Genomic DNA, 17,279 nt, shown 5'->3' with positions numbered 1-17,279 from the left:
TGTCCCTTTCACCAGCTTCTAATGCCCTCCACCCTCTCATCCCCCCTCCAGGCAGGAGATGCCAACATAGTCTCAAGTGTCCAGGGAGCTCACTCCTCACCAGCATCCCTCTCCAACCCATTGTTCAGTCTAATCCATGTCTGAAGAAGATTTTTTTTTTTACTTTCTGGAGAGTCCAGCAATACTTCAGAAGTATGTTTATCATAATTTATTCAGTAGTATTGTTGTGGAAAGATCATTTGGAATATCTAGGCTGCCAGGAATAGATCCATTGCTCAGGTCTGACCCTTAAAAAAGCCAAATTTCAACAAGTACATTTTTCTGTTTTTCCTTTTGGTTTAACACCAAAAAAAGAATTTGGAGAAAGTGAAAATAATTAGATGAAAAAGAAAAGAATTACTGACTAAAAAGAAAAGATAGCGGAGCCAGATAGTATCTTACCCGCAAATATGCTATCAGTTCCTCACACTGCATCTGTCCCCCCCTGGAAATGGTCATGTTCTTGGAGTGACCTGGGGACCTGTTATGGAGAAACAGTGCTCGCCGAATTGCCCCCTTTTGCTTGAGTTTATCCAAAAGAAGCTCCACCTGGAAATCTATACAAACCAAAGAACACATAACCAACGTGTTTTTTACAGACACCTATCTGACCTAGATATCTAGAGTTTTCATGTAAACAAAAACATTTATTACTTAAGAAGTAGTTTGCTTCGAATTGGTTAAAAAAAAAAAAAAGTCTATATATTGTAGCAAAACCACCAATACAGTCATTCCCAGTATTTGATCATTAATTTTAATCCAAAGTAATGCCATATATTAATTCTACACAATAGATAATATTGAATACTAAAACAAATATTAGATATAGGATTTTTTTTTCTTTTAAGCTAAAATAAAAAAGTTCAGAATATGAAATATATGTAATTATGACTCCACCAATACTGTTAATAGCAGGACTACTGTTGCTGGTGATTAAGAAATATTTACTAATATGTACCCATATTGTTATATTAAACTCTATGTGATGAATAGCTTGTAACATTTGTAACTCCTGCTTCCAATGAAGCTTTTTGGTTTTAAATTGCCACCAAGTTGATTCCAACACATCAAAATGTCAGGCAAGTATGTCTCTCACGAAGCAAGTGACCAAATACAGTTTAATGAGAACGGTAGTTAACAAACAGTTGCCGTCAAGCCAATCCCAACTCACGGTGACCCCAGGTATGTCAGAGTAGAATTGTGTGTCACAGGGTTTTCAGTGGCTGAGTTTTTGAAAGTAAATCACCAGGACTTTCTTCCAAGGCACCTTTGAGAATTCTCAAACCTCCAACCTTTCAGTTAGCAAGCCGAGCATGTTAACCTTTTCACCACCCAGACACTCATTAATGAACATGTGGCCAAAAGTTTGAAGCATGTAACTGTTAGGATGACTACCTTCAAAAAATGATTTCTTTAAGTAGTTTCTTCAAAGGAGATGAGTACAGACCTTAAAACCACAGCTTCTTCCAAATTTCTCTAAATGTTGAACTTTGTTTCAAATTTTGGTGAAAACTGTGGGTCATTTTGGTTCTGATTTGGTTCCAATTCTGTTCTACCCAGCCACATTGCCCTCCTTACTATTCCTCAAACATACCAAACACACCTCCAAAACCCACTGCTGTCTAATTGATTCTGACTCATAGCGACCCTGTAAGACAGAGTAGAACTGCCCCATAGGATTTCCAAGGCTGTAAATCTTTGCAGAAGCAAACCGTCACATCTTTCTCCTGCAGAGCAGCTCGTGGGTTCAAACTGCCAAGCTTTTAGTTAGCAGCCAAGTGCTTAACCTCCATGCCACCAGGGCTCCTTAAACACACCTCAGGCCTCTTGAAACACACCTCAGGCCTCTTGAAATCATCATTTCGTCTGCATGAAATATTCTTCCAGACATCTGTTAGCTCTCTCATCCCATTCAGGTCTTTATGAAGCGTTATCTTCCAGTGAGAGCTTACCTAGCTACCCTATGTAAACTTTCACGCATAGACACACACCCAACAGTTTCAGTTCTCTTCCCATTTATTAATGCTCCTTAGCACTTGTGACTAACATACTGACAAATATTGGCAACAATTATTGAACCCTCTACCTTGCTCTCAGGGTCACATAAAACCATTTTTAGGAAAAAAAAAAGTGGAGTTAAGAATTTGCTGCGTGGATTAAATTAACCCAGGGGGAATTAGGAGGTAATTTCTCTAAGGCACAAAATATAAACTTCTCAGTAGGCCCTTCACTTATAAGCAAACGATATTTATTTCCCACAGAGTTCATTTATCTCACAGTGGTAAATGCTTAGCTTTCTGAAGGCTAATCACTGAGTGGGCCATTTTGTTCCCAGAATGCCAAGACATGCCAATTATTTCTGAACTGGCTTAAGGGTTTCCAAACAAATGAAGTAATTACAGTGAGATTTTGAGTATCTTTACACACAAACATTCGAATAAAATACACCAACAATAATTAGAGTGACTATTTATACACCCCAAAACATTAAGCACTGTGCATGCAGCATCATTAGAATAGTATCATTTTCTTATAGTTCAACTTACTAAGCATCCTGGGAAGTGCTCCTTTGCCATCAGCCTTTAAGCAGAATCTGACATTAAAACTGTGCAAAAACAAAAAATACATATATAAATTCTATAATCTAGTTTATAGTTGACATCGTGAAGCCTTAATGCCTTAGCATTTTTTATTTAATTTTATTCATTCTGTAATGTTGAGAATACGTATGACAAAACATACAGCAATTCAACCATTTCTATGTGTACAATGCAGTGGCGTTGATTACATTCTTCAAGTTGAGCAAACATTCTCACCGTCCTGAGTTGTTCCTCCCTCATTAACATAAACTCACTGCCCCCTGAGATTCCTACCTAAGCTTTCAAGATGCTGTTGTCAATTTGATCCTATATAGACAGTCCTTAACAGAGCATAATGCTAAAGGCAGACAAGGCTTTACCAGTTAAGCTAAACTACCATTTGGTTTTACAATGACTTCAGGGGATGTTTTTGGTTTAAGGTTTAAAGATTATCTCAGGGCAATAGTTTTAGGGGTTTATCTAGCCTCCATAGCTCCAGAAAGTCTGTCATCTGTAAGAATTTGAAATTCTGTTCTGCATTTCACCCCTTTTGATCAGGATTCTGCTACAGAACCCTTGATCAGAAAGTTCAGTAATGCTAGCCAGGCATTACCCAGTTCTGGTCTCAAGTCAAAAGTGAAATCCTAACATCATTCCTGAAACATGAAACTATACAGAATAATCCTAACTCATCCTTCAGTAATATAAGCACATTTCCTTTCACAGTAGCTTGATGAGAAGAAAGAAGAAAAAGAATCTTCTAATCTTCTTTCAAGTTTATAAAACCTGTTGTTAACTCTGAATGAGAAAAATGACAGTTCAGATTTAAAATAATGTATCATTTAATTAAAGGACCTAACAATTAACAAGTTCTTCTAGGGGAGTGTTTTTCACAATTTATTAATGGCTCATGAAATCAAAATTTAATGGGTTGTAGCCAGCATTTTAAAAAATAAAACTGATATAAATATTAAGGGTATTATTTCATTAAACTTTTGATTCAGTTATGTGTGTCTACTGGGTTATGATGCAAAATGTATTTCTTCTATGTGCCTTGGTCAAAAACATTTGAAAGCTCCTACCCTACTGAATTTGAAGCCTTTGAATTATTAGCATATTATTAGCAACTTCAGAGGAAAATGAAGGGTGAATGAAGGGAAGAAAGGCAGTGGAACTTAAAGCCAAAGTCCTAAAAACAAGTCCACTGCCAAGCAATAAAAATGAAGAGCAAATATTACTGAATTTCCAATATAATTCAATGAAAAAATAAAATTTTGAAAAGTGATTTTAATAACTACAATAAATCTAAAGCAAAAATCAGAAATATTTTATTAGCTTTTTAAAATTTTTCCCAGCTTTCAATCATTCTAACTTTCATCTAAAAATTCTCTCTAATTTCTCTGTGTGAGCAAACAACTGGAGCAATATTTCTAAAAGTAGGTTATCGAAGGTGATTTTAACGGCACATGGGTCAAATTTTTTATTACGTTAGTTTTACATTTATTTTGATATTTATCAGAAAAATTCTGGTTTCTTCATTTTATTTTTAAATATTTTAAAGGAGATAGTGAATCACTTTTCAAATTTTTAAAGAAAATAGTAATAATTCTACGGGTAGAATGAAAATGTAGCAAAAGTTATGAAAATAGCATACAAATGATATAGACTTGATAACAGAGAATTCAGACACTGGACTTTCAAAAGAATAATATATTTTTTCTTTAGAAATGAGTACAGGAACAAGTAGAAGAACAATAAATTAGAGTAAAACAAAATTTCTTCACACCTAGTGATTCACAGATACTAAATCTGAAAAATGACTTCTCTTTTAAAAATTAAAATGTCCATGGACCTATTTAGAATTAAATGAGTTCCAAGATCTTGTTAGCTATTTCTTCTTTCTGAATATATTCATGGAGCATGCATTTTTTTTACATATAATTTTATTCTAGTTTATAAAATATTTCTGGAGGCTTCTGGATGATTTCTTTGGAGCAATACTTCCATAATGCAATCTATGACATAAAAAGAGAGTGTACCTATAGAAACTGCTTTAGCAATATTTTAGTACCCTTTTCATTTTCAATAATTTCCAATGATTTTTTTTTTCTTTTAATGATTATTGAACCAATGATCACAAAATAACTTCCATTCAACAAATACCCTTACCAGGAAACTTTGAGCGATGTGCCAGGCAGTGGGCAGGTTTTATTATCTTGATTTAAAATGCTAGGGTATACTTCAAGGCCAGCGTTTACAGTGATAACTGGTCTGGCCCTGATAAGAAAGAAAAGGTAGAAGAAAGTTATTTAAAATAAATATTATACTGTTCCAAGCATTTTAGGTTTAGATTCACAGCATAAACAGTACAATGTCTAATAAAGAAAAAGAAAAAAAAAAAAAAAGCCTGAATGTAGGATGCACAGCCATTCTGGTTTGGTCGGGACTGTCTTGATTTTTCTGATTTTAGCACTGAAAGTCCTTGTGTCCAGGGAAACCGCTAGGCGAACTGGGACAACTGGTTACCCTAGCTAAATACTAAAGTAGATTAGCTAAATAAGTTGTGGGATACCTAACTCCAAACAATACCATGAGAAAAATGAGTGCTGTAAATCCAACTATGCTGACAGGCAATGGTCTCTAAGATATATCCAAGATACGATTTTAGTAGGAGAGAAAAAAAAAAAAAAAACTAAGTATAAAGGATATATGCACGTTTACATGATTTTTTTTATTCGTAGAATATTTCTGGTAGAATACACAAATAAACTAGTGACTGATACAGAAGAAAATGTATTTTTTAAAATTGTTATGCCACTTTTGTATTGTCTGAATTTTTACCATCTGCATGTATTATTTCGTTAACATTCATTTAAAAAACTAAAACAGCAAATTAAAATCCAGTTTGCAAATGTTAAGTGCACAGGTTCAAAACCTGTACAAAATTACACTGGGCTCAAGTCAGTGTGCTTTTTTTAAAAGCCATAAATCTCAGGGATTTGTAAGTACATATGTTGCCTCTATAACAACAATTAAGTTGATCTGTCACTAACTCTGTTAGTTTTCCTACCATGTGTAAACACGGCCCATAAAGTGAAAACATCTTAATCTACTTGGGAGGTCAGATGATATTCTAAGGCATAATAAACTGATGAAATACAGTGAATAGCTGGAATATATATAAAATTAGAACAGGAATATGTGAGCTTCATCATGTTTCTCTAATAAGAATATTCATTTTCAGATTCACTACATACTGCCCCTGTGGTCACAGAATACTGTGTCAGAGGCACCAAGTTAATCTCTTGTCTCTTGTAAGAAAATGTAAACTCAGAGAATTTTTAAAAAGCAATTAAAAACATAGAATATCCTTGTACATAATTTAAAGAAGAGGAAAAATCTTGAATGCTTTTCTAAATAAAAAAATCTACAGCTTTCTCTTCCTTGGGTCCTCTTCGTATAAATACTATAGTAAATCTTGAAAAAGGAGCCCTGGTGGAGCAATGGTTAAGTGCATGGCTGCTAACCAAAAGACTGGTGATTTGAATCCATCCAAAGGTTCTGCAGGAGAAAGACTTGCCATAAAGTGATCTGCCATAAAGATAACAGCCTAGAAAACCCTATGGTGCAGTTCTACTCTGTCACACGGGGCTGCTATGAGTTGAAAATTGACTCGATGACAACCACTAACCAACAAATCTTGACTCGAAAGACCAAAAAAGTTTAATTAATACTTCAAGAGGAAGAGACTAAAACTGAAATACTGGTTCTTAACTATAAAGTTTTCAAATAATTCAGAATACCCCTATATTACAGGATACAGAAATATGCTCACCTGTATAAGACAGCTCGGTCCACACCAAAAGCTCCTACAATCAAATCTTAAGAGATAATACAAAAATACATTAATAATAATAATGGTTCCTAAATTCATATACCATTCTACAAAACCTCCAATGCATAAAAAAGATTTAGACACAGTCTTAAAACTATTCTTCATTAAGTGGTTGCAAAACAAAACAAAAAACTCATAGCGACCCTATAGGACAGAGTAGAACTGCCCCTAGAGTTTCCAAGGAACGCCTGGCAGATTCGAACTGCTGACCTCTTGTTTAGCAGCTGTAGCACTTAACCATTACGCCACCAGGGTTTCCAAGTGGTTGCAAGAGAACATCTAAAAGGCTAAAATAAATGAAAACTATAAACAAGTTATCATCAACGACGGATGCTCAGCATAAAACTAGACTTTCATCCAATAGACAAGTTTTTTTTTATGGCTATTTAATAAAAATCAGCAACAATAAGGAAATACACACTCCCCCAAACATATATAACCCCAGTAGAAAAAAGCGTTATAGATGCCTATGAATTTCACAATTTTAAAACATAAAACAAAACCAAAAAAGCACAATACATATACTTAGAATGACAGGAGATATCATTCAAATCAGCAAGAACAGAACACATCAGAACAACCAGTTCACAATTGAAAAAATCAACTCTGAGCACTAGCTCAAGCTAAACTTGAAAAAGCCCTCCCTAAGCAGAAAAGCACCCAAGGAACTCTAAAGATAGGCAGACTGGATTATGTAAAAATTAAAAGCTTCTTATGCCCAAAATGTAAATGTGACAAACTGAGAAGCATATATGAGAGTTAAAGAGTTAATAATATCCTCAAAATAAAGCACTGCCACAGTGCTTTAAAGAAAACGAAAAAAAAAAAAAATCAATTAATCAATAAAAGAAAAACATTCTGATAGAAAAGGAGGAGAAAAAAGACAAAAATGAAATTCACGAAAATAAAAATGCATGCAAATAAACAAAAATGCTTAATCTCACTAATAATTAAAAAATAAATAAGTTAAAACAAAATAACATTTTTCACCTATCAAACAGGCAAAAATTATTCTAAAAGAAAGAGAAGATGACACCCAGTGTAGGCACAAGCATGGGAAGATGATCATTCTCACTTACTGTCAATTAGTGCTAAAAAAAAGCTGATAAAACCTTCTTTTGGAGGGAGTGGGGTTGTAATTTGACAGTGTGTATCAACAGCTTTTAAAAAATGTATAGACTTTTGACATAGCAATTCTAGAATTTTGTCCTAATGAAATTATCAGAGGTATGCACTAGAATTTTATACAAGGATATAAACATCCAACAAGGCTAAACAGGATATGATATCCCAGGTAACAGAATGGGAAACATAAAATCCATGTTTTAGAAAACTAGTAACGCAGAAATGTTTGATACTTTGATTAAAATACGCTATGAATAGTGCATAAAGCACAATTTTATTTTGTAAAAAAGTGTGTTATGAATGCACAGGAAAAAAAAACTGAAAAGATAAGCTTTGCTGTGTTTTTTAAAAGTTCAATAAGTATATTGCATTTATATTTTAAAAAGCCACAATGATCAGTCAGGGCCACACACATGCTAGGTCTTTCAAAAATGATGGCTAACAATTTAAAAACTTGGGATGAGCATTTAAGTTTTTATTTATAGTTTCTACATTTTTCATAATAGACTTCAAGACTTCTGTTTTTCATTTCATAATAGACTTCAAGACAAAAGAAGAAGAAACTCAGTAGAGTATGTGCTCCCTATTGTAAACATCCAGGAAATAGAGCTGTCTTTCTTTTGTATCCCCTTTAGTGATGAGAACAGGACCTTAAATATATTAGGGGCTTGACCAATACTTGAAATATTGAATTGAGATGATTTAAAATATCAATCAAGAGAGGAGCAACTAATATTATTTGCTATTAGGACTGAAAAAATCCAATAACTATAAATATACTATTTATAGGAAAGTACCTGGATATCCATTTCTGTCTATATCTGTGGCTCCTTTCATTGAATAGCCAAAGCTTGGTGGCATGCTCCGAGCAGCCCACTGCCCTTCAAGGATCTGAGATGGTACCACATGCAAGCCTGTAGATCTTCCATTGAAGATATAAACAACTCCTTTTTTATCTTCACCTCCATATGGAGCAGCAATTGCAATATCTGTGGCGGAAAAAAGAGGAGGGGGAGAGGGAGGAGAAGGGAAGAAGAAGGGGTAAAGAAGGGGAAAAAAGAGATGGGGAAGGAATAGAAAAAAGAAGGGGAGAAAAAGGAGAAGAGGGTAAGAAAGCCGTAGACCTGATAATTATTAAAATGAAGAAGATCCTAATATTTAGAGAATTCACTTCTCATAACAAATGGTAATTCAAAGTTCAGTAAGGTACTCTTCATTCAAAAGCAAAAATCTAATCCAAGGATATTCAAGAGAAACCACATAGAAATGACATTAATTTGGAGCCACATATTCTGGGTCTGACTTTTCTGGACCTCAACTACCTCATCTTTAAAACTGCAGTTGGGGGAGGGTTTTAAAAGATTTACCAAAATTCTAATTAAGTATGGTTTTTAGTTTCTTTGGAGCAGAAGTCCACCTGGCTCAGAAATTTGCAAGTTATAATTTCATTTTGATCTTGCTTAATGTGTATGGAAATAACAAACAAATAAGTTTATGTACCAGCCATATCAAAATGCCTCAATTTCCTTACTGTATCCAAACTGTTTTATGCCTCCTCGATGACACATCCCCTGAAACATCAAAGACATCTTGATCACTCATCCTTTATGAGACCATTATGCCCAGGAATATTGTTAACACTCAGATGATCAAATTCTAGTGTTTATTTGCTTACATATACATTGTCTTATTGAATGCTGGGTTCCTTAAGGACACAAATGGGCTCTGATTTAGCCTCTCATTTTCAGCACCTAGAACAGTGATCTGTCTGCAGTTGGCACCAACTAAATTTGTTGAATGAGCAAGTTTATTACCCTTAAAGAAAAAGTAGTATTTAAGTTATATAAAAGTATCCTTCTTTTGCCCTTAAGTTTCAAAAGATAAGTATAACTTCTAAATTGATACGTGCAATAAGAATGTATTTCTTAAAATACAACTCCTCAGCAGAAGATGGCTCTAGCATTGAGAGACTGTTTAACGAAAATTATCTGTATCTTTTCTAAACCCTCCATTCTTTTGTGAATTCTAATTCTCTCTCTTGACGCTGTCATCTATAGTAGGAAGAGTTCTACTTCTTCATGCAATCTAGTTCTTCCTGTGATCATCTTAGGTGCCATTTTCTGGTTGTTGTCTTTTCTTTCTTCTTTTTTTCCTCTACCTTTCTTGAGGGGTACTGACCAAAAATGTGCATAATTACCTCAAGGTTATGTAAAAGCTACATATAGCTTGGTATCCTACTTAATGACACCTAGTGTTTTTGTGATGGCAGGAGGTAGAAAGGGCAAAACACAGGAGCAACAAAGGGTTACAGTCTTCAGGTATGAACAAGAAAAGGCACAGATTACAACAAAGAGTTCCTTATCCATAGTTACATAAAAACAACTCAGAACACTTTCCACTAAAGACATGATCTTTCACAATCTACTATTTGGACAATAAGATCTAAGGAGAAACAATGGAAGAACATAATCGGCCTCTATGTTATCTATCCCTAATGTACATCTTTGTAAAATCTCTGTAAAACCTCAAGTTTTCTGTTGTTGTTATTTATATTCGTTGTGATGGCAAATAACACATTTTAACAAAAAAAATAATAAAAAGCACTATTGCCACAATAGTGAGGAAAATTTCTTTAAAGTGGATAAAACACCCTAAAGATAAGATGACAGCCAACATGCCGGAAAACCTCTCCCAGAAAAAACCTGGAAGACAGAGGCCAAGCTATTGTAGAGAACTCATTAACTTTATTCAAATCCGACCCTCTATTTTCTAGGTTGCTTTAGTTATTAATGAGTAATGGTTTGGTCTGTTCCATAGTATTCTTTTGAATTTCTATTGTTACCTTTATACCACTGATCCACTCAATTTATGTTAAGTTCTCTTGGTTGTAAAAAATTTTAAGACTCTATTTTAGAAAGAAAAATGTACCTTTGAGTAGTTTTTCTCTAAAACCGAAGAACTTTTACCTTAGACATTTTTAGTAAAAGACATTTTTAGTACATGACATAAAACTACCTACTGGACAAGAGTGGAGTCTTGAGGCCAGAAAAATATATTCTTTTTCACTACTATTTAAGAAACGTAAGAGTCATCTCTATTTTTGAACTTCTCTTCTTAATATATAACTTTCTTTATATTTTAAGGGCATATCCTTATGTATTACTGATTACACGAATAAACCAAGATCTTCATTCTGTGATCTCTAGAAAAGTTTATAATAGCATTCTTTTAAAAAAATCTCGATGATTAATAATCTATATTTCATGTTTCAGAAAAATGTTTTATAATAAAATCTGACTTTGTTTTTAAAGATGTCTACTGTTATTGAAAGGGAACAATGGGCTTACACCTTTAACATGTCCTGCATGAAGGGAGACATAAGGGATATGAACTCCCTCAGAATATTTTAGGTAACCAGAGCCAAGTTAAAACTTTAAAAATATTAATCACAAATCAACCCACTGCCTTTGAGGTATGAGTGAGGTTTGCATTAGAGTCATTGCTGCCTAGACAATGAGCTAGGAGCATTTTTCACACTGTAGCCAACTGGGGACAGCAGAGGGCACTGCTGCTAAGCGGGACACAGCCAAAAAAAAAAAAAAAAAAAAGCCAAACCCAATGTTGTCGAGTTGATTCTGACTCATAGGGACCCTACAGGACAGAGAAGAGCTGCCCCATAGAGTTTCCAAGGAGCACCTGGCGGATTCAAACTGCTGACCCTTTGGTTAGCAGCCGTAGCACTTAACCACTACGCCACCATGGTTTCCAGAGGACACAGAGACTCAGAAAATCACTACCTAGCACTTTGCCCATTGGGCAAACAGATGCCTTTCAGAAATTAACCATGTCAACACTCTAATTTAGAAGTGCACGGATAATAATTCATAGGGTCCATTTCAGAAAACTTTGCAGTGATGCCTTTTAACAGGTGTGTCACTCAATCCTTCTTTCTAGGAAGGCTGCCTCTAGTAAAATTCCACAAACAAGATTATAGGAATTTTCCAGGCAGGCACAGAGAATTAGGGACCCACAGTTGCTGAACTTCAATCTTACCATTGTAGCCATCCTGGTCCAGATCTCCCAAAGGTGCTATAGCGCTGCCGAACCTCGCAAAGACCTCAAACCCATTCAGCTTTGTTGTCTGGAAGTCTCCTGAAGCTCTTTGCAGAGACACTGAGACCTGACCCACCTCTTGGAGTTTGCCATCAGAGCCACGATCCATGAAGAGGGGTGCTCCAATAAACACATCTGCATAGCTAAAAGAACAAAATAATTTCATATAATTTCACTAAAGCAAGATGAAATTCCACCTGATTATTAGTAATCATGTTCTTTCGTATTAAAACTCAGTTTCCATCTTTCCGTATCTCTCACAGCCACACTGAGGTATAAAGTGGTTAGTTATAACACAGCAATTATTTCAAATTCAAGACTTCCTTCAACTCTTTTTAGAAACTAAGAGTCATTCATAAAATTACTTTACTCTTTGATGGCATAAAAGCTGAAATTATGGCCAACATATTAGTTATCTAATATTCACGATTAAGGCTGCTTCAAATTGGTTTCTCAAACAGAAAGATTAGCAAGAAGAGGACAGAGAAACAGAAGAAAAATTATTTGGTTTTAGTAAAATGTTCATAAACATGAGAGAAAACAGTTTCTGGGAGCATTTTTGCAAACTTACTCATCCCCATTAATGTCAGTGGCAGCAACGGAAAATCCGAAATATGCAGCCATCTGGATAACAAGATGAAAATGAAATGTTTACATTTCATCCAACAAGTTTGGAAAATTAACATTTGTAGTATACTTATCAAATAAATTTTTAGGGGCTTTTTTTCCCCTCTGCATTAGTCTATCAATCTAAATTTCTTCTCTTTGGATTAGTCTACCAACACAATGACAATCAGGTAATGAGGCCTGTTTATTTCACTAGATTCATGGGCAAAGCATATTCCACATACATCAATCCGATGTCTTCTCAATGTCTTCAACATATGCCATTTAAAGGCAAAATAAAATCAACTTTCCTTCGCAGGCCGAACCTATTATCTCCTTCTTCTCCATTACTCCAAATACTCGAGACACCAGCAGACACACTCCAGATCAAACAGACATACAGTTGGAGACAAATATTTTAATTGAATTGTATCAACATGTATGCAGCGAGGATACCAAAAAAACCAAACCCATTACTGTTGAGTTGATTCCAACTCATAGCAACCGTATAGGACAGACAGAGTACAACTGCCCCACAGGGTTTCCAAGGAGCGCCCGGTAGATTCAAACTGTCGACCTTTTGCTTAGCAGTGGAACTCTTAACCACTACATCACGAGGATAATAGATAACAATTACTAATGAACTGAAAAGTTGGCTTTCCTATATGGAACTACTACTACCCTAAAGAAACTACTGTTTGAAAACGCATGGAAAGAAGGTAGTTCTTGTCCTATAGCTCAATCGATCACTGGCCAGGTCATTTTGCTTTTGAGTTATACAACAGTTTTTGTTGTCGTTAGGTGCCGTCAAGTCGGTCCCGACTCATAGTAACCCTATGTATGACACAATGAAACACTACCTGATCCTTTGTGTACAAATGTGTTTGGGTTTATTACAGGTTTATTGTGGATAGAAAGAAGAGATGTCCTCTCCCCCACCACAGCAGACTGCTGGCCATCAGAAACAGAACAGTTTGGCTAGAAATAAATGTGAAAAGGGAAGTTCTAAAGAGAATCCAACAAGCAAAATAAAACCAGCAAAGATGACAAATTAAAGTTGAACCAAGGCAAAGAATGAGTCAAAAAACCCCAAAAGGAAAGTTAGTAACGCTTCCAAAATTTGATTAGTAGAGATATTAGGAGGGAATAATAAGGGAGATTCCTACATTATCTATTTTGGTAGGTACAGTGTAATTGAGAAAATGAAAGGCATGTTCTGTACTCAATCACAAGATCGGACCGTGTGTAATAACATATACTGTGTCTACAGTACCGGGTGACTGGAATTTAACAGAATAATATTCTCAAGCCTTAGTCTTACAGGGTATTTGCCCTGAAAGGGTAAAGAAAAGATGGTATTTACTGGGACAAGTTTTGTCCTGGGCTCTATGACTGAAGTGTTTTCATTTGATTCTCACAACATTCCCACGAGGAAGTTAAACAATATCCCTATTTTTATAAATGAGGAACCAGATCTACGGTGTAAACGCCTTGTCCCTTGCAATAACAGACTGAATACAGAAAGCCCAGGTCTGTCCTAATCCAAAGCCCATGTCTTTTTCCCACAAAATGGCTAAGGAATAATAAAGAAAGCATATAAATGATCCAGAGGCTTGCACATAGGCAACTGACAGGGGTCGTTCGAGATGAAGAAGACACAATGACACAAAGGGATAACCACCATTGCGGCAGCCATAACCTGCCTGCCAGCTGCTGACCACTCCACGTTGCTCATCAACTGACTGTGAAAAAAGTGGGATGGGGCCTCTGGAGGCCATGAGTCTAGTTCTCCATCCTGTCAGTCTTCTCCCAAAGCCAACAATCTGCAGCGTATGATTCATTTTTCTATCTACCATTTAATTTTTCCTTCCTCGTTACTAACTTATGGTTTAATTCTCTAAGACATACAATACAGAATATTATAAAATGCCTGCACTTATACAGAATGCCTAGTACTTAAAACTATTACTTTTTAACAGATGAATATGTTATTTCAAATAGTTCAAATAAGTGAAGTTTGCTTTTAGTATCTGTAGCATACATATCTGTGTCATTCTTTGTTATGCATCTACTAAAATTAAAAGACATGCATTAAATTAGAATTTCATCATCAAAGAAAAAGTTTTTGTGGTTCTATGTATGTGACATGTATGTACACAATCTGATTTTGTACTTCCTTAAAAAAAACCCAAACCAAATAAACAAACAAAACCCCATCCATAATATGAAATCTAAAACCTTTTTAAGACAAAGGTGAAATATTTAAAGCCTACCTTGTATTTATAATATTGAATATTATGAGATCATTCAACCATTACGATGTTGGCAGAAAGTTTTCAGAAATTAGGAAATGCCAATTTTAAAATGTTAAGTAAAAAAAAAAATAAATAAAAAATAACAGTCTACACTGATTTTTGTTTTCTATGCATGTACTCATACACATAAAAGAGAAAGAAATACACCAAAATGAGAATGGTTATCTCTGTTTGATGGAATTATAGTTGGCTTTTATAATTTTATTTTCCAAATTTTCTCCCATGAATATATAGTGGTCTTCCAATCAGTAAGAAAAAAATATTATTTTGAAAGCATACCTGCTCACCAGTAAAATTATGTAAGGAAGACATGTTTTTCCCATCATAAATATAAACCTGCACAGGAAAAACAAATATATATGAAATACAGTAAAATGTAAGAAGCCATAACAATTTTTTAAAAAAACACTCTTCAACTTTCCTACCATTCCCAAAGTCCTTGCTGCTCGTGGAACTCCTGAAACAAAATCTGAAAGGAAAAGAAAAAACTTAATCATTTATTTGAAGACCAAGACTGGAAATTACAGGAGGAAGTAGATGTGTCAGAAAGCTTTTGTTTTTATTATTTCAGTAGAAAATAAACATGCGATTTTTAAAAACTGGTAACCCATAATAAATGGTCCCAGCATGATTTAACCACAAGATCAAATCTTTACAAAATATAGAAAGATTATCTAGGACTTTCAAATAAAGGCATACTCGTCCTCAAGGCACTTGTAATCCCGTTAACAGAGAATAAGATAAAGTGACCTAAGAATGAAGAAAAGTTGTATTTACACTATTGAAAAATAATACAGAGCAAACTGAAAGAGGAGCGATGGGGGCTGTAGCACAGAAATGTGATAAAAATTAGGTGTAGTCCATCATTCCTACTTTGAGCTCTGAAGGAAGACTGATAGGTATTACAGACACAGCCCTGGAGGCAGAAGGCTAGAAATTATGCCTAAAGAAAGAAGAAATGAAGCCTCTCCAAGAAGAGCCATTTTGTTGAAAGCAAGAAGGAAGGAGCTGGAGGAATAACTGCTAGTGCTGGGGGCTAGAAAGGAGTAGAAGGGGAAGAGGTTGAGGCAGAGAGCTGCCTCAATTTTAATGGCCACTAGAGGGTGATCAACATCAACTGAGCTCAGAGTCCTGTAATGCACTAATGTCTCCCTCATTTCCCATGTTATATTCCATAACAATGGTTTCAAAACTATATAACTGCTGAAATATTTCAATGTAACATGTTTCAAATGTTTAATTTAAAATTGAAAAAAGGGTTTAATATAATTCAAGAGAATCATACCGTCTATGCCATCACCATTGAAATCTCCAACAGCCACTGAGTAACCTAAACAGGCAAGCAAAAGTAAACATCATCAAGCCAGGATAGTGACCTTCAGTGTACTTGCTGAGTCAGCTTTCCTTGAAAATATTTTCAAGCAATTCCTTTAATTATGGAATATTTTGTCCTTTAGGGATAACAGATTCATACGTACGTGACAAACTAAGTCTTAAAGAAAATAATTGACTCAAGTAGCATATCTCTACTAGAAAAACAAGACTTTTATTAATTTTACAAATGAGTGAGTTAAAAACAAAGTAAATATGTAATTCATCATAAAAGAGCAACAAACACTAACAGATTCCATCAGTAAAGTACTATTTCTGCAGTGTATGATTTGATTTAATAAAAGAAAAATTTAAAAAGAGAAAAGAAAACCAGATTAATAAATTCTAAAGACCAAAACTGCTTAACATAGTGGATAAAAGTTCAGGAGACAGGCTTCCTGGGTTTGCATCTAAAATCGGCAAGTTATGAGTGAGTGACCTTGGGCAAATTAATTCGCCACTCTGTGCTTCAGTTTCCTCATCTATACAATGGAAATAATAAGAGTACACTTTGATTAGACTTGCTGTGAGGATTAAATGAATTAACACAGATAAAACCCTTAGAACAATGTTGACAACACAGTAATCATATTTTAAATGTTAGCTGCTATTATTATGATGAAAATAATCACTCTCATAAATTTAAATTACTAAAATGTAACATAACCTAAGCACTCAATAACAATTTACAATTGTATGTTCACTATATTTTTTAAAATCCTAATATGTTACACATTAAAGATTTTTATAAAGTAGTTTTTAGCATGCCAAATATAGGACACACACACCACGGCTTTGTAAAAAGAGTCTGTATTTTGGTATTGCTTACCCAAATAACTGTCATCAAAAATAGCTTGTGCAGTCCGAGTTGCTAACTGGTTATTATACTTGATGCTATAAACTTTGGGGTCATATTTAGATACAATTTCTGCCACTTGATCTGAAATGAGCTGACCTGAAAAAAAAAAAGTAGATAGAAGATATTAAAAAACCAAACCTGTTGCCATCAGGTCGATTTAGACTCACAGCAATCCTACAGGACAGGGTAGAGCTGCTCCATAGGGTTTCCAAGGAGCACCTGGTGGATTCAAACTGCTGACCTTTTAGTTAGCAGCTGAGCTCTTAGCCACTGCACCCCCAGGACTCCAGATAGAAGATAGATATATATTAATAATAACCTTCTAATGGGAACTTTATTATGCAAATAATTAATGGCTCCTGTATAAAAGGAAACAA

The 17,279-nt window shown here is 34.8% G+C and overlaps 1 protein-coding gene across 2 annotated transcripts in view; it reads right to left on the bottom strand.

The window, feature by feature from the left end:
* The window catches only part of ITGAV (integrin subunit alpha V), a 106,896-nt gene that overhangs the window by 27,738 nt on the left and 61,879 nt on the right, over positions 1 to 17,279 (bottom strand). For both annotated transcript variants that reach the window (XM_049887614.1, XM_049887613.1), the window contains exons 7-17: positions 16,873 to 16,998; positions 15,958 to 16,002; positions 15,098 to 15,141; positions 14,952 to 15,008; positions 12,323 to 12,375; positions 11,692 to 11,894; positions 8,436 to 8,627; positions 6,454 to 6,499; positions 4,788 to 4,895; positions 2,586 to 2,644; positions 442 to 596 (exon numbers count right to left, since the gene is read on the bottom strand). In XM_049887614.1, the coding sequence (XP_049743571.1) occupies positions 442 to 596; positions 2,586 to 2,644; positions 4,788 to 4,895; positions 6,454 to 6,499; positions 8,436 to 8,627; positions 11,692 to 11,894; positions 12,323 to 12,375; positions 14,952 to 15,008; positions 15,098 to 15,141; positions 15,958 to 16,002; positions 16,873 to 16,998 (1,088 nt within the window). The remainder of the gene's footprint in view (positions 1 to 441; positions 597 to 2,585; positions 2,645 to 4,787; positions 4,896 to 6,453; positions 6,500 to 8,435; positions 8,628 to 11,691; positions 11,895 to 12,322; positions 12,376 to 14,951; positions 15,009 to 15,097; positions 15,142 to 15,957; positions 16,003 to 16,872; positions 16,999 to 17,279) is intronic.

This window comes from Elephas maximus, chromosome 6 (assembly GCF_024166365.1).
Source record: "Elephas maximus indicus isolate mEleMax1 chromosome 6, mEleMax1 primary haplotype, whole genome shotgun sequence".
NCBI lineage: Eukaryota > Metazoa > Chordata > Mammalia > Proboscidea > Elephantidae > Elephas > Elephas maximus.
The sequence above is the reverse complement of the archived record's forward strand: the minus strand, read 5'-3'. Positions and strand labels throughout refer to the sequence as shown.